At 38.2% G+C, this 18,827-nt stretch overlaps 1 protein-coding gene across 1 annotated transcript in view; it reads left to right on the top strand.

Annotated features, from left to right (window-relative positions):
* The window catches only part of VWA8 (von Willebrand factor A domain containing 8), a 518,389-nt gene that overhangs the window by 134,942 nt on the left and 364,620 nt on the right, over positions 1-18,827 (top strand). The window contains exons 10-12 of the mRNA XM_006837608.1: positions 1,659-1,790; positions 7,291-7,425; positions 7,509-7,586. Of these exons, the coding sequence (XP_006837671.1) occupies positions 1,659-1,790; positions 7,291-7,425; positions 7,509-7,586 (345 nt within the window). The remainder of the gene's footprint in view (positions 1-1,658; positions 1,791-7,290; positions 7,426-7,508; positions 7,587-18,827) is intronic.

Genomic DNA, 18,827 nt, shown 5'->3' with positions numbered 1-18,827 from the left:
GATTCCTATGAAATAAAGGTCAGACATGCCTCCACCGTACAACCTTTTTTACCCTATTCTGACACCAACCATCCCTCCCACAGTGCTCTCTGCTTCATGTCTGGGTTCAGTAATCCATTGAAATGGCCACACAGAACTCACAGCACTACTCACGATTATGGAGTTTATTACGGAAGTGAACGAAGTACAATTCAGAATCAAAACCAACTCAGGATACAGCAGTTTTCTAATTAGGAACCTCTCTTCTCTGCCATACTGCAGGCATGCCTCACTCTTGTCTTTGACTTCTCAGCAATGTGGTCCCTTGGCTCTGTTCTGGCAAATGTTACAGAGCTCTTTTAGCCAGTGTGTGAATGCCCAAAGGGCATATTCTGCAAGCCAGTGTCCTACCCATAGGCACTCAGCTTTACACAATCCATGGGCCTAGAGCCTGCAGCTTCTCTGTCTCTTCATGCCACTGCCTCTGCTGTAGACTCTGATGTCACTACTTTCTCAACAGGAATCTCACGCTCCACTCAAGTCCTTTCTTCTTGATGGTCTTGGGGATATCTGTTCCTGAATGTGATAGGGCTCCTTTTAAGACAGTGGGGATGACAGAACTGGCCAATCCCAGCCTTAAAGTACTGCACACCTTATTTGCATGGTCCTACCCAATCACTTTTTTAAAGAAATACCGGTGGCATAGCTTGTAGAATCACAGCAATTCATAAGCCACCACAGTACGACAAACTGACAGATGAATGGAGTATTTTAAATACCAGCAGGGCCACCTATGGTGGACAGGTTTCAGATGAGCTTCCAGATGAAGACAGACTAGGAAGAAGGAGTGAGAAACTACTTCTGAATATTTAGTCACTGAAAACCTTATGAATAGCCGAGAAACACTGTCAGATATAGTGCCAGAAAATGAGCCCCTCAGGTTGGAAGGCTTAAAACATTTACTGATGAAGATCAAAGAACACAGCCTTTGGTATTGGGTTGCATCTCAATGTAAAGAAAACAAAAATCCTCACCACTGGACCAAAATAGAACATTTTTATCAATGGAGAAAAGATTGAAGTTGTCAAGGACTTCATTCTTCTTGGATCAACTATCAACACTCACAGAAGCAGCAGTCAAGAAATCAAATGACATTTTGCATTAGGCAAATCTGCTGCACAAGACCTTTTTAACGTGTTGAAGAGCAAGATGTCAGCTTGAGGAGTGAGGTGCACCTGACCCAAGCCATGGTATTTTCAGTAACCTGATATACATGTGAAAGCTGGACAGTGAATAAGGAAGACCGTAGAAGAATTGACACATTTAAGTTATGGTGTTGGAGGAGAATATTGAAAGTGCCATGGGCTGCCAAAAGAACCAGTAGATCCGTTTTGGAAGAAGTGTAGCCAAAGTGCTCCTTGGAGACCAAGATGGCCAAACTTGGTCTCTCTTGGGACATATTGTCAGGAGAGACCAGTCGCTGGAGAAGGATGTCATGTTTGGTAAGGTGGAGGGTCAGAGAAAAAGAGGAAGACTTTTGCAGTTCAGACTGACCTTGTGGTCTGATGCTTATCCTACAGCACCACACCATGCTTAATAAGGTAGACTCTTTCTTCTTGAGCTATCCAGCCTTAATACTATATTGAAAAGTAAGTTGCATGATTTTCTTTAATTGACAGCGCTTTGAACTCCAGGATTCAAGAAGTTCTATACTTCCTAACGAAGTTGTAAAAGTGGAGAGGATGACAGAAAACCGTGTCTCTCAAGCTTCGGTGACTGTTCAGATTGCAGAAAAAGAGGTGACCATTAAGGTGATGTATCAAAAGTTTTTACTTCTTAAGATGTGATTTATTCTGCCATTTTGATCACCTAAATCATGTTTATGATCCCCTTAAAAGTTTGTTAGCTCTATAGCTCGACACCTAACACACGTATCTCTGTATCTATACATCTGTACATTTCCACTGTCACATGTTTGTTAAACTGTAAACATTCAGCAGAAACACAGAGATAGCCTTTCATCAAACGGCAGAGTTGCCCTTTGGGAAACTGAGTTATGTTTTGGTTAATGAAAGCCTTTTTTATACCATGTGCCCTGTGTAAGAAACAGTCTGTGTTTACAAACATATTCTAGCTTCTAGGGAACCTGTTTTTCAAATAAAATCTTTCTCTTCTACCTGAAAATTTAAAAAAAGGTGCTGCTCTGTTGAACAGTTTTTAGAGGAGTGAATAATGTTTGGTCCTAGAAACCTATCTGCTTACTCCATCCCCCTTTCTCTTAGCTCTTTCTTTGAGGTCCTTAAAGCTACCAGGAGGTTATGGGGGACTAGTTCTCTAGGAAACACAGCTTGAAAATCGTGACTTAAATAAATTGTAATTGAATATGGTGGTTGTGTGCTGTGGAGTCAATTCTGACTCATAGCAACCCTGTACAGAGTTTCTGAGGCTGTAAGTCTTTATGGGAGCAGAAAGCCTCATCTTTCTCCCATGGAACAGCTGGTAGTTTCAAACTGCTGACCTTGAGGTTCACAGCCCTATTCGTAACCACTACACTACCAGTGTATTAGTCACTGTAATTGTCTCTTTGCATATAATATACTATTTATATCTCTAAGAAACCTACAGTTGAGTCTGATCATATGTGTAACAAAGATATAAAGGGATTATAATTGAGATATAAAGAAATCATTGATTCATCTAAGAGCATCAGATAGAAAGTGGTCAAGCTAGGGTTTCTAGACAGATTCACTTTGTCCTACACTCTGATGTCTCCTTTAAGGTGACTGATCTGAAAGAGACAGATGAGTACAAACTGTATTAGAATGGCTGTGGGCAGATAGAGAAGGAATTGTCAGAGAAAGCTTCAGAGAGGAGATATGCCTTGAGCTGAGTTTTAATGAATATATAGGAGTTTTCCGGACTCCTGATGTGGCACTGTAGGATCAGCACTGGACTGCGAACCACAGTATCAGCAGTTCAAAACCACCAGCTGCTCCTCAGAAACCCCGTACAGGGTTGCTATGAGTCGGAACCGACTCGACAGCACAGGGCAACAACAACATAGGAGTTTTCCAGTGACTGAAGAGTGCAGAGGTGATAGAACGCTCCAGGTAGTTTAAACGATATTTTTACAGGCATGAAGTGTGAGCAAGCCTTCATTAGTTACGTCCCTTTGATAATGGCGCTTAACCTTACAGCCTCCAGTCCTTTCCAGTTAATCTCTCATGTTACCATCAGGGTGATCTCTCCTAAAGGCAGATCTGATCCTTCCCAACTTCCTGTTCTATAGGGCTCACCTTGTGCATACAGTGAATCAAGTCCAGAACCCTTGGCATAGCGCAGCAGTCCATTCCTGATTCCCAAGGGACTGACGAGGAAGGAATCGGAAATAAAAAGACAAGAGGCGGGAAGGATGGAAGGAGAGATTTTAGGAACCGTTGCTTCTGAATGGCACACTAAGGGTGGAAAAGCTGGCTTTTTGGAAGCAGGAAATTGTTAGTAACTTTAGACAGTCTCAGTGGACTGGCTTCAATGTTACATTTATAACTGGAATTTAGAAAAAAAGAAATTACTCTTCATTCTCCAGGAGTAATGCTGTTATTACAAGTTATAAATAGCATGAAAGTGACTTGATTCTTATGAAAATATCTGAGTATAAGGATTTAATTTTAGAGGGATTGTCGATTTAGAAGTTTAATGAAAATGAACATCAGATGTGTGAAGAGAAGCATTGCTGTTGTATTGAATTATCAGCAACATGTTAAATTTAATTCAGCAAGGAGTAGTGTTGTTGTTGTTGTTAATTGCCACTGAGTCGGTTCCGACTCATAACAACCTGGTACAGGGGTTCTGAAGAGCTGCTGGTAAGCTTGAATCGTCGACCTTGCGGATCAAACTGAACCCGCATTGCCACACCAGGATTTAAAGGAATTAGTGGGGGTTGTTCAATGGCTAAAGAGCATGGTTATGTAGTGGATTAAGCAGTGCACTGCTAACCACAAGGTTGGCAGTTCAAATCCAGCAGCAGCTCCAGGGAGAAAGATGAAGTTTTCTGTTCCAGTAGATTTACAACCTTGGAAATCCTATAGAGCAGTTTTACGTTGCTATGAATCAGAATAGAATCTATGGCAGTGTATGGGTCTGAATGATTGTTAAGTGTCAAATTACTAATATTTTGAGAAAAACATGCATATTTGTTGTGGTGGTGGTGGTTAGGTGCCATCCAGTCGGTACTGACTCATAGCAAAATAAAACATTGCCCAGTCCTGTGCCAACCTCATAATCATTGTTACTCTTGCGCCCATTGCTGCTGTCACTGTGCCAGTCCATCTTGTTGGAAGGTCTTCCTCTTTTTTTGCTGACCTTCCACTTTACCAATCTTGATGGCGTTCTCCTGATAATATGTCTGAAGTCTGAGAGACGAAGTCTTACCATTCTGGCTTCTAATAGCATTCTGGCTGTTCTTCTTCCAACACAGATTTATTTGTTCTTCTGGCCATCCTTTTAATACTTTTCCCCAACACCATAACTCTAATGCATTGATACTATGTTGTTGTTGTTGTTATGTGCCGTTGAGTCAGTTCTGACTCATATTGACCCTGTACAGGGTTTCCGAGGTTGCAAATCTTTGTGGGAGCAGAAAGCTTCATCTTTCTCCTATGAAACAGCTGATAGTTTCAAACTCCTGACCTTGAGGTTTGAAGCCCGATTCGTAACCACTACGCTATAGTCTTCCTTATTCACTTTCCAACTATCACATGCATATGAGGCTATTGAAAAGATGATGGCTTGGGTCACGTTCACTTCAGTCCTCAAACTGAAGAGTGCTTGTACATGCCTAATGCAACACATCTTTTGATTTCTTGACTGCTGCTTCCGTGAGTGTTGATGGTGTATCAAAGCAAAATGAAGTCCTTGACAACTTCAATTGTCTCACCATTTATCAAGGTATTGTTTATTGGTCCAGAGGTGACAATTTTTGTTTTCTTTACATTGATGTGCAACCCATACTGAAGGGTGTGGTCTTTGATCTTCATCAGTAAATAGTTTAAGTTCTCTTCGCTTTCAGCAAGCAAGGTTGTACCATATTTTTATTGCAGATTGTTAATGAGTCTTTCTCCAATTCTTATGCTATATTCTTCTTCATCTAATCCAGTTTCTGGATGATTTGCTCAGCATACAGATTGAATAATATGGTGAAAAAATGCAACCCTGGCGCAAATCTTTCCTGATTTAAAACCCTTCAGTGTCCCATTGTCCTGTTCAAATGACTGCCTCTTAGTCTATGTACAGGTTTCTCATGAGCACAATTATGCATTCTGGAATACTCATTTCCACAATGTTGTCCATAGCTTGCCATGAACCACACAGTCAAAAACTTTTGTACAGTCAATGAAGCACAGGTAAACATCTTTTTGGTATTCGCTGCTTTCAGCCAAGATCTGTTTGACATTAGCAACGATATCCCTCATTCCATGTCCTTGTTTGAATGTGGCTTGAACCTCTCGCAGTTGCGTGTCAATGTACTGCCGCAGCTGTTTTTGAATAGCCTTTAGCAAAATTATACTTGCAAGTGTTTCCCTCCCACAATACTCTCTGCTTCACATCTGGGTTTGAGAATCCACTGCAATGGCCACAGAGAACTCAACAATACTCACAAGTATGGGGTTTATTAGGGAAGTCAAAGGTACAGTTCAGGATCAGAAAAACTCAGGATGCAGCAGTTCTCCCGTCAGGAATACCTCTTGTCTGCCATACTGTAGGCACATCTTGCTCTTATCTTCTACTTTTTAGCCATGTGTCCCCTTGGTCTCTACCCCAGTCCATGAGCCTAATGCCTACAGCTGCTCTGTCTCTCCATGCAACCACCTCTACCATCACCTCTGCTGTCACCTCTGTTTTTCTAGGTAGGGATCTCACACTCCTTTTACCTTCTTGATGGACTTGGGATCTTTCATTCCTACTTCTGAGATAGCTTCTAGCTGGAGGGCAACACTAAGCAATCCCAGCCTTAGATTCTAGTATGCATTATTTGCATGGTCCCACCCAATCACTTGGTGGGAGTGAAGAAGACTGGATAGAAAAACTATATCAAGTAAATTAAAGGTACCAAAATGTGATATTAGTATAATATTATCTGATGACTTCTGCATTCTGTTGAGTCACTTCTCTTTGAGATGGGCACAAATATGAATCTCTTCCAAACTGTTGGCCAGGTAGCTGTCTTCCAAATTTCTTGGCATAGATGAGTGAGTGCTTCCAATGCTGTATCAATTTGTTTGAAGATTTCAAAATGTACTCTATCAATTTTTAGAGCCTTGATCTTTGCTAGTGCCTTCAGTGCACCCTGGACTTCTTCCTTCAGTTCCAGTGATTCTTGATCATATGCTACCTTCTGAAATGATTGAACATCTACCATTTCTTTTTTGGTACCGTGACTCTGTGTATTCCTTCTATCTTCTTTTGATGCTTTCTACATCATTCAATATTTTGCCCATAGAATTCTTCAGTATTGCAAGTTGAGGCTTGAACACGTTCTTCAATTTTTGTTTTAGCTTGAGAAACGCTGACTGTGTCCTTCCCTTTTGGTTTTCTAACTCCAGGTCTTTATAATATTTGACTTTGTTTTCGTCAGCTGAGCTTTGAAATTGGTGTTCAGCTCTTTAACTTCCTTACTTCTTTTTGATTTAGCTTCTTTATGTAGCGTAGTGGTTATGAATCAGGCTGTGAGCTTTAAGGTCGGCAGTTCGAAACTACCAGCTGCTCTGCAGGAGAAAGATGAGGCGTTCTGCTCCCATAAAGATTTACAGCCTCGGAAACCCTGTACAAGGTCACTATGGGTCGGCACCGACTCGACGGCACTTAACAACAACAACAGTGTTGGAAAGCAAGTTTTAGAGTCACTTGTATCCATTTTGGTCTTTTTCTTCTTTCTTGTCTTCTTGATGACCTTTTGCTCTCTTTCTGTATGATGTTTTTGATGTCATCCCACAACTCTCCTGGTCTTCAGTCATTAATGTGTAATGCATCAAATCTGTTACTGAGGTGATCTCTAAATCTAGGTGGGATATGTTAAAGGTCATATTTTGGCTCTTGTGGACTTGCTTTAATTTTCTTCAGCCTGAACTTGCATATGACCATTTGATCTGTTATGATCTGTTCTGCTGGCCTTGTTTTGGCTGATGACATGGAGTTTTTCTACTGTTTCTTTCCACAGATGTAGTCTATTTGATTTTTGTGTATTCCATCTGATGAGGTCCATTTGTATAATTGTCTTTTAGGTTGTTAATATTTATCTCTACTTAATTTTAGGTGCCCTCTGGGACCAAGCCTATAAGTCAACCTTGTGCCTCAGACCATTTCATACAAACATTAAGCCATAAGCAACTATTGGCTGAAATGATGCAGTCTCACATGGTGAAGGACATATGCTTAATTGGAGGGAAAGTAAGAATGGTTATATCTCTTCTGTTTACTTCCTTTTGGTTGCTTTGACATATTCCCTTGAATGATTGTGTTTGCATTTGTAGGGTTGTGGAAAAACAGTCATTGCCAAGTACTTTGCCGATATCTTAGGATACAACATAGAACCCATCATGCTCTATCAGGTATGATTTTTATTTTTAGCACTTCTATGATAATCTTGCATTTGTACCATCAGTAGAATTTTTGTGTGTCCTTACTTTTAAATTATGACTTGTTTATTGTAAAAATAATATATCAACCATCCCTCCCATAACCCTTTCTATTTGTCGATTGGGTTTGATAATCTGTTAATGACTATAAAGGACTCAGACACCATACTCACCTTTAGGGAGGTTATTAGGGAAGTTCATTGATTATAATACAGGATAAGAAAATACTCAAGCACAGTTGAAAATCATGGCCTAGCCAAGTAAACCTTAACTATCACAATAGGCATCCTCTAACTAACTTTATTGAGGCTGTCATAAAGAATACTCTGCCTCCTTACACAATCCCTCCTGTTGGTGTCTTTGTCAGAGATCAGAAGGTAGAGGACTGCCTCAATATGCGAGTTCATTGATCCGTACCTTCCACAGCTCATGTTTGAATTGGTCTGAGAGTGGAAAGTCTAGCATCTCATTAATGTCTTCACCACTGACCTTCTAGTTTCTAATGAAAATGCTTTCCCACCAAACAATGGAAAATACAAACTCAAAGATAAATACAAACACAATTTCTCTCCCCAGTGTCATTGCTTTGAAATCAGATGGAGAAGACCTTTCACGTGTAATGTTTCTTTTTTCTTTAACTCACCTCAATTTATGGTAGTTTTATTAATGAAATTGTATATGTGTATACTTTCTTCACAAAAAAATAAACTCTGATTCTAACGAAAGCTGGAGACAATTTATGCCTCATCAGCTTTTTTCATGCAGAAATATTTCTGTATCAGGTTTCTGTAGTCAGTTTATGGTGATTTTTAAACTAGTTTGGTAACTTAGCCTAAGATCATAATCTTCAAGTATGGAATTTATGTTCATTTCATCCTGCTATGAATTAAAAGAGGAACTAAGCAAGAAAATGTGTGAATTATTCAGTTCAGATCTCTCAGGTCTCTTGGAAAACCACTCAAAATATCCTACCTGGAGAATGTTATCCTAATATCTGAAATAGGTAAAGAGGCTTAGAACAGATTTTCTCATGTTTTTGTACTATGGTTGTGTGTTCACAAAAAGAATATTTCATTGCAATGCTTTTTACTTTCTTGTTCAGCTTATTGATAGATGGATCAGCACAGGGAAAAAGTTGCTACCCTTCTATTTCCTGATATATTTCTAATTATGAATTGAATATTTTCTAGTTCTGCCATGGAGTCCTGGTATGGCACTGTGGGTTAATGCTCTGGACTGCAAAGCTGATTTGAACCGCAAGGTTGGTGGTTCAAGCTCAACAGCCACTCCTCAGAAACCTTATACAGGATCACTGTGGGCCAGAATCGATGGCACTTAACCATAACAACAGTTTCTGCCACAGAATTAAGTCATTTAGCCATAACACTTGGATAATAAGTAAAAGACACATCAGTGCCCATAAGAATATTTTTCCTATCCTCTGTCTGCCTTGCAGATGTCCCGCAAGGACTGGGAAACGGATGCACAGATAAGCAAACTACGCAGATATCCTGAAAACTCCTTTTCATTTTCCATATTGCTCTTATTTTATTTTGAATGTTTTAGTATGCCTTTGGTGAAAATTTTCAGAGCAAATTAGTTTTCTAATGAATAAATTACACTGTTCCATGGCGTTGGGTGCAATCCCCGCAATGTAACAGGATGCTGCTCTCCCTTTCCTTCTTGGGTTCCCCATTTCGCTTCATCTGTTTTCCCTGCCCCTTCCTACCTGGTCATCTTTGGTTTGGGGGCAAATATTGCCCTTTTGGTCTCCTGTAGTTGATTGTTCTAAGGAGCACATTCTTCCTGGGTGTCATTGTTTATTTTTTCAACCCAGCTATTAATTGACTGAAGACACTCCGGTACTGTCTTTAGTTTCAAGGTAGAAGGTTGTTTTAGGACAATGATCTTGGGGTTTTCCGCAGTCTCTTTCAGACCGGGAAGTCTGCTCTCTTATTTATTTATTTTTTAATTTAAATTTTAACTTGCATCTTTTACTTGTATTAACCTGTAACTTCGATTATGCTACCGGTCTTAGCGGTCAGTAGACACAGATGAGCTTATCTTTTTCTGGTCTCAGGTTAGAGGAGGCTGTGGTTCGTGTGGGCCATTAGTCCTTTGGGTAATTGCTTCCTTGTGCCTTCCATTTTCTTCAATCTTCTTTGTTCCCAGCGGGAAGAGACCTAGAGTTGCTTTTTAGATGGCTGTGCGCAGCTTTGAAAGTCTCAGATGTTACTCATCAGACTGGGTCACAGTATGCTGGTTTCTCTATTGTGTTTTGCCTTTCCCGTCACTATAGTTGACACTTGTGTACTGTCTAGTTAGTGATTTTCTCCCTTTCTCTCCCATCCTTGGTAGCCATTAAAGAAAGAATGATTTTTTTCTGTGTGCAAAGCAATTCTTGACTTTCTATAATAGTGGTCTCATACAGTATTTGTCCATTTGTGACTGACTTATTTCACTCAGCACAATGTCCTGCAGATTCATCTATGTTGTAAGGGGTTTGCAGATTCACCAGTATTCTTTATCGTTGCATAGGATTCCATTGTGTGCATTTGTCAACGTTTGCTTATCCAACCATCTGCTGATGGACACTTAGGCTGTCTCTATCTTTTTTGTTGTTGTGAATAATGTGTGTGTGCGTGCCTATGTCTATTCATGTCACAACGCTTATGTTTCTAGTATATATATGCCTAGGAGTTGCATTGCTGGATTGCATGTCTTTCTATTTCTAGCTTTTCAAGGAAACACTATATGGTTTTCCATAGTGGTTGTAACATTCTGTAATAGAATCAAATAATGAGTTTGGTTTCATAATAATATACCCATTCTCCCTACCTGTCAAGTCTCTTCTGATGTGTAGTAACCATACAGTACAGACTTGACTGCACATATGCTTTCCAATATTGTAAATCTTAGCATAACCCTCATGTCCAAACCAGGGAAGGATGTCACTAAGAAAGAAAGTTATAGACCAGTATCCCTCTTGAACGGAGATGCAAAAATTCTCAACAAAATCCTAACCAACAAAACTCAACAACACATCAGAAAATAATACATCATGACCAAGTGGGATTCATATCAGGGATGCAAGAATGGTTCAACATTAGAAAAACAATCAGTGTAATCTACCATTTAAATAAGAAAACAGAAAAGAACTACATGATCGTAATGATTGGTGCAGAAAAGGCATTTGACAAAATCCAACATCCATTCGTGATAAAAGCACTCAGCAAAGTAGGAATTGAAGGGCACTTTCTCAAGGTTGTAAATCCTTTTGGACACAGACTGCTGCATCTTTCTCCTATGGTGTGTGTGGCCTGTGGGCTCAAATCACCATCGTTTTAGTTAATAGCCAAGAGCTTTAACTATTGAGGCATGATGACACCTATTTATAATCATATTGTTTTTATTAAATGCTGTTGAATCACTTCTGACTCAGAGATGCCCTATGTAGGATTTCCTAGGAGCAGCTAGTGGGTTTGAACCACCAATTTTGTGGTTAGCAGTTCAGTGCTTATACTACAGAGTCACAATCCACTGCCTCCTAGTCTGTACTAACGAGAAAGTTTCAGGGGTTTAACTCAACATAGAAAATTCACTGGGAATAAGTGATCCAACATCTGTTATAGAGACTTCCCTATTATTTGTACATGTATAAGGCTGCACTTAATCTGTGGTTTTTGGCTTATTTTTAGACTTGACTATTTTTAGAACTGGGTTTCATATGAAAACAAAACTAAACCAGAGCCTTAACTCAAAATTGTGGCAGTACGTAAAATAAGTTTTATAATAGGGTATAAAAATTTTAAATTATTTGGCTGAAGTGTTAGGTCAGATTCTTTTCACTAGTTACTCTTTTTTTAGTTTTTAAGCCCGTGATGTCATAGTATTGGAGAACTACAAATTGTTATTCTTTTCTTTCACTACCAGATAAGGGCATGTTTCCACATTGCTTATTTTTACACTTTCATCAACAGCAGTAGATCTGAGATCTCTTTCTTTTGCTTATGAACTAGTTGGATCTAGACCTAAGTGGGATCCAATAAAAAATGTAAATCAAATCAGTTTATGAGACTTCTTAATGAAATTAATTACTGTATAGAGCATGGTGAAGTCTTGCGGTCACCTTTAACTCCCTACCTACGTTCTTTTCCCCTCCTTCAACTAACACACAACCTTCACCATTTCTTTGCATTTATACAAATACAGTGAAACATAATTTCTTTTATTCTCTCTCTTTTGTTTTCATTGCTCTATGTCTTGGATTTATCTCTTACTTCTTGCCTTTGTTTTAAATTTGTACTTGTTTCTCATGACAATGTCAAGATTTCTATGTCAAATTAGGTAGTTTTTATTCAGCCTTACAGACTGACTTTTTATATGACTCTAGCTTATCCTGTTTTTTTGACTTTTTGTTTCATCAACTGCCCTGCTTTGTGTCTCCTTCAATATATTTTTTTTTGTTTTCCAATATGAGAAGTCATCTGAATCTTATCTGTTATGAATTGAATTGTGTTCCCCCCTAAGTTGTTGTTGTTGTGTGTTGTCAAATTGGTCCTTTCTCATAGCAATCCTGTATAGGGTTTCTGAGGAGCAGCTGGTGGAGTTGAACTGCCATCCTTGCAGTTAACAGTCTAGAGATCATCCTACAGCAGCACACCAGGAGTCTTGTAAATCCAAATCTCTGTGCCCATGGTTGCAGTCTTGTTTGGGAATGAGCACTCTGCTATGTCAGTGAAGCAGGGTTAGTGTAGTGTATATCTTGAGTCAATCTCTTTTGAGGTGTCATGGAGATTATACAAGGGAGCAGAGCATAGATAGAGGAAGACTGATGTCAAGTCACATGGAAATCTCCAAGGACTAGGAAACAGGTGAGACAGGGACCTTGCCCAGAATCTACAGAGAAAGACTAACAGAACCCATGTCTCTAAACTGCTAACCTGTGAGAAAATAAATTTAATTTGTTAAAGCTGCCCACCTGTGCAGTTTCTGCTGGGACAGCACTAGAGAAGTCAGACACAATCTAAGAAGTTACTTCAACTTTTTCAAGTTTCTTTTATTATAAAATTTACTTTCAATGAGCAGTCAGAAAGAATAAATCATTAGTCACGTCAGAAAGCGAACTTTCTGGTGCCTGACTTGAGCAATCCTTTTCAAGACTCAGGCATACAACAGACTTGTATCGCGTATCTTCTTCATGTTCTTTGTGACAGTGGTGTGTGTTGCTTTGTCTTCTGCCTTTTTTTCTTGTCCAGCTTAGTTTTACATCAATCCCAATCCATCAATGTTTGTAACTTGGAGCTGTTGTTATTAGGTGCAGTCGAGTAGTTTCTGACTCATAGCAACCCTGTATAGGGTTTCTGAAGAGCGGCTGGTGAGTTTGAACTGCTGACCTTGTGGTTCAAACTGATCCTGTGGTCCAGTGCTTATCCTACAGCACTACTCCAAGGCTACTTTTGTAAGTTAGTGCCTAAAAAATTAGCAAAATAAAGATTTCCTTCTAATTTGAAGGGACATTTTCATCATACCTGATTTCAAATTTCTTGCCTTACATGGGAAATTTTCCAAATTTCTTGCCTTCATGAGCGACTTAACAAGAGGATCCATAAGCATTGTGGTGTTCTTTGGCATAATTTACTAAGCAAATTAAATTTTTGTATGTATTGTATTACTTATAAGAGTGAAATGTAAATATTGTACCTAATATGGAATAGTTATCTCAGTAAGTTTTGGCAAGCTACTAATGAGCAAGTGTCAATTCTCCACACAGAGAAATTTACAAATTAAATTATAGAGTTGAAAACTTACTCCACTAACTTGCCTCTTAAGTGTATGTACTTTATTGAAAATAATAGTGTATGAATGACACATAATATATTGCCATTATTAGAAAATGGTGTTCAAGTTTATAGCAACTAATTATAAGTTATCATTGAATTGTGATTTGCATTTCTTTTTGTAAATAGTAAAGTGATCTAATATGTAAGGAGAGACCTTATTTAGATTGTTTGATTTCTTCTCTTAACACATTTCTTAACATAGTTTCTATGCTTTATTTTTATGTGAAAATGTCACAAACATTGTCACCTGTATCTTCCAGCTTCAAAAGAAAAGTGAGTCTTTCAACAATCTCTCTTTAACTACTGAATTTTATTGGCTCCAAAACACGATTGTAAGACACACCATTATTTAATGTACTACTAAGAATTAAAAACTGCTCTAATTAAATTTGGACAGGACTTTATGAATCAGAATTTTTATCCTTACTGAAAGACATTTTATAGAATTAATTTAGCTCTCATATCTTTTTTATACCCAGAAGAAGGAAAGTTGAGTGTAATAAATGTGGTTGAAGTATTTTTAGAACTTCTTCCCATTCAGAATTGGACTCTCCTGAAGTGTTTTTTGACTGAATCATGGTTGTTCATGTGGCTTCACTGTGTGAAATAATTCCTTCTGTGTGTCCTCTGTGCTTTCCAGCTGTTTCCAGGATTTACTTCCTAGCTGCTAACAGTCATTCTACTGATGTTGATACTGGTCCTTTTTTGATTTTAGCAGAAGGGTTCAGCAGAATGTTTTTAGGCCACAGTTTGGACACAATTCTTTCTCCCAATAATCTTTAACTTGTTGACTAAAACATTGATGGATCACACTTGTCCCTGTTGTTGTTATTAAGTACTATTGAGTCGGTTCTGACCCTTAGGGACCCTGTATAGGGTTTCCAAGGAGCGGCTGATGAGTTTGAACCTCTGACCTTGTATTTCAAACCAACTTTGCAGTCTAGTGCATTAATAAAAAACAAACAAAAGAAAGTTAAGTTCCTGCATGTGTAGACATTGATAACGGTGAAGACTCAATAGACAGATTTCAGAGATGTTGAAATGCAAAATGTGTGTATCTTGGAATTAATGAAATTCAGCAATTTGTTTATTGCTCATCCTTATTAGTTTTAGTTACTTATTCATTTGTTTATTTAGAACAGTAACATGATTCTAAAAGTCAGACTTATTTACAAAAAGATATACTCAGAGAAGCATTGCTATCCTTGCTCCCTCCCACTCCCCTTCCCCAGTTCCTACCCACTGCTTCATTCATGTCTGACTATACGTTCTATGTTTCATTTTGGAAAAATAAGCACATCCATACATATTTTCTTGTTTATCCTTCTTCCTTATATAATAGGATGCATACTCTATGCCCTCTTTTGTCCTTTGCTTTGAAATAACTGCATATGAATTTTTTTGCATATGATTTAATTGAGATCTTCTTTACTCTTTTTTTTTTTTAATTAACTGCATATTATTTCTGGTCCTGGTGAGGCACTGTAGGATAAGCACTGGAATGCTGACCACAAAGTTGACAGTTCAAACCCACAAGCCTTTCCTTAGAAACCCTACACAAGTTACTATGAGTCAGAAATGAGTCAGTTGACCCACGTAACAACAACAATATATTATTTTCATTGTATGAGTGCACCAGAATTTATTCACCCAATCATCTATATGTATGGGCAATGTGGTTATTTACAGTATTTTGTAATTACAAAATAAGTTGCAATCAATAATTTTGCAAATGTATTTTCATATTGTTAGAGGTGTATCTTTGGAGTCCTGGTGTCGTGTATAGGATAAGAACTGGACAGGTAGCCACAAGGTTGGGGTCTCAAATACACCAACCATTCCTTGGAAGCCCTATACAGGGTTGCTATGAGGCAGACCAACTTGACGGCAGTTAACAACAAGAGGTGTATCTTCAGGATAAATTCCTAGAAATGAAATCACTGGGTCATTCTGTAAATGTATGCATAGTTTTGCTAGATATTGCCAAATTTTCCTTTATAAGATGTGTACCAGTTTGCACTCCCACTCATAATATCAATAAGAGGACTGTCAAAGTTTAAAAATTTTCCAATCCGAGTTAGAAATATGAAAGCGAAATATTAGTTTTAATTTGCATGTTTTATATTAGGATTGAAGTTGACTATCTTTTCTCATTTTAAGGGTTTGTTTAATATGTATGCCTTAGCATTTGTCTGTTTATTTCTTTTGTCAACATTTCTATCGAGGTTTTGATCTTTTTTTCTCCTCTATTTTTGAAAGCTCCATCAATATATGATGAGGCTTCAAAGTGTTAGTGGGAAAATGGAATTAAGAAAATAGAATTTTTCCCGAAATTGTTTGATGCCCTTTTGTATTAGGGATTTTTAACTTTTACCTGTGACATGTTACATATATTATCTCTTTGATTGTCAGTTGTCCTTTCACTGTTGATTATTTTTGTTCTGTACGTTTTTAATTTTTATGTAGTTAAACTTGTCAGTTTTTATTTTTAAAACTGCATCTGGAGTTTGAGCCATGGTTAAAAATCTTTCTTTATACCAGGGTATAGAGGAATTCATCCACGCTTCGCTTTCTTTAAATAGTTGTAGTTTCGCTTTTTCAAATGTAAATCTCTGATCCAGTTTGCAATTTATTCTTCTGTGTGGATAGTATAAGCTGTGGATCTAAGTTCACTGTTTTGCAAATGGCAATTCAGTCATTCCAACGCTATTAAAAAAATCAATCTTTGTCCAGCTAATTTGAGATGGCATGTATATCATATGTACTTTGTATATATATTCTTAGATTAAAATTTTTTTTATTCCACTGATTTTTCTATCTTTTCATTTGTCAGTACCATACTGTTTTAATGATACAGACTTTATTGTTTGTTTTAACATCTAGTAGGGTTAATCCTTACTAATACCTTTTCTTTTTAATGTGTTCCTGGTTATTTTTATATACGTTTGTTTTTTCATATGATCATCAGTATCAATTTACTTGACTCCATAAAAGAGGTTATATATTTTTATAATGCCTGATCATTATTTCTAGGAACAACATAGTTGTCTTTGCATTTGTTCATGTACAGTTTTGTGTTCCTTAAGAGTTTCCAAACTTCTGTCATATTTTCATTCGTATCATTTTATAGTCTTTGTTATTATGTATGGGATTTTCTCTATTAGACCTCACTGATGGCTGTGAATTTGAAGACGATTGATATCTGTTTACTAATTTCATAATTAAGTATTGAATTATCTTATTATTTGAGTTAGTTTTATCATTGATTCTCTAGAATTTCATCTGCAAACATAGGGACAGTTTTTGTTTTCCAATGTGTATGTCTCTTAGTGATTTTGTTTGCCTAATTGCATTGGCTTTTTGCTTGCGGTCAGGGAGTGTGGTGGCTCTATACAATAAGCACTAGACTTCAAACCACAGTGTCAACAGTTTGAACCCACCAGTTACCCTGTAGGAAAAATATATGGCTTTCTGCTCCTACAAAGATTTATAGCCTTAGAAAGCCTGTACAGGGTTTCTGTGAGTTGAAACTAACGCATGATACTTAACAACCACAGCAGTACTTTCAGGACAATTGTCGCATCCAACAACTGCTATTCCCCGTGACCTGCACGAAGATATTAAACCCAAGTAGGGGTGATGGGAGATTAGGAAAAAAAGGAAGACACAAGACACAAATGAAAATAGTAAAGTTGGGACCAGGTGGGACACAGCACTCTGATGGAGATCCTGTGACACACACCTACTGCCAAAAGTTTATTATATACACAAATCAAAAGAAAGTGCTGGCAGCAGGGAAAAGAGTGCAAAAACATCTGGTGTTATTGATGCAAGCAGTAAGCAGGACTTTATCAGATGAATGTAGTTGCTAAGGAAACAGAGGTAAGGCAGCTAGATGCTTTTGCTGACTAAACTGAAGGCCCTGGCTGTGTACAAGGAAAGAGTTTGCAAATTCCTTGTTCCCTGAAGCAGGCTTTGCAAGTTCCTCAGGGGGCATCCTGACCTGGGAGCAGCCGGATTTTCTGGACCACAACTGTTTAGTTGCTATCCTTCGGTTAAACTGCCCCCAAGTCTGAGACCTTTGGTTTAGTTGCTCTGAAAAGACAGTTTTAAATAGAAGTGTCCATAATAGGCATTCTTGTGTTGCTCTTGATTTTAGAGGAGCTGCATCAAGGGGTTCCCCTTCAGTATGTTGCTGACTTTAGGACCAAGGCAGTGGTTCTCAACTGGGGTGACTTTTCTCACCAGGACACATTTGGCAATGTCTGGAGATTTTTTTGTTTGTCATAAACTGAAACCAAGGAGCTTTCTGCTCCCATAAAGATTTACAACCTCAGGGTCACTATGAGCCAGAACCAACTCGGTGGCTCATGGCTACCACCTCCACCTACTTTGTGGAGTCCTGCTGTGGCACCATGGGATAATGCTCTGGACTGCAAGGTTGTTTTGAACCGAATGGTCAGGGGTTCAAGCTCACCAGCTGCAGGCCAGAAACCCTACACAGGGTCGCTATGGGTTGGAACTGCCTCAACAGCACTTAACAACAACAACAACAACCTACTTCGGAGTGGCAGCTCTTCCCTAGTCATAATGTGAATGCCTTCCACCCTGAGGGACTCATCTTCTAGTTCTGATTAAGAAAACATCCCACTGTTGCCCATAATGTTTTCACTGGTCAATTATTTTTGGAAATCGATCACCAAATCCTTAGAAAAATATTATAAAATATTTTTGAAGTTGAAGTTGTCAACATCCGTATGAATCTGCATTCAACATCCATAAAACAACGGTCAAGAAATTGAACAGCATATTAGATTAGACATATCTGTTGTAAAAGACCTCTTTAAAGTGTTCAAAAGTAAAAATGTCAGCTTGAGGACTGAGGTGAACCTGACTCAAGCCATTGTATTTTCAGTCATCTTATATGCATGCAAAAGCTGAACAATGAATAAGGCCAAAGAATTGATGCCTTTGAATTAGGATGTTGGCAAAGATATTGGATGCACCCTGGACCTGATAAGAGGGGCTTGAAGAAGGACATCATGCCAAGTAGAGAGTCAGTGAAAAGGAGGCAGACCTTCAATGGGATGGATTGAGTCAGTGGCGACAACAGTGAGCTGAATCTTAGCAAGAATTGTGAGGATGGTACAGGACAAGACAGGATTTTGTTTTATTGTCCAGAGGGTCGTTATGAGTTACAGTTAATTCGAGGGCATCTGTCAACAACATGGATATTTTTCAAGGTTAAAAAAAAAATCATTAAAGAATTCTTATAGTATGAAATATTGTAATTTAAAAGATCATATTAAAAATATTTCTTGTAAAATGGGGAATTAGGTCTCAAAGACTTGTGATTCAGTGGGCTAGTTTG

This window comes from Chrysochloris asiatica, unplaced genomic scaffold (assembly GCF_000296735.1).
Source record: "Chrysochloris asiatica unplaced genomic scaffold, ChrAsi1.0 scaffold00022, whole genome shotgun sequence".
In the NCBI taxonomy this organism is placed as follows: Eukaryota; Metazoa; Chordata; class Mammalia; order Afrosoricida; family Chrysochloridae; genus Chrysochloris; species Chrysochloris asiatica.
Note: the sequence above shows the minus strand (reverse complement) of the source record. Positions and strands in the feature narration are given on the sequence as shown.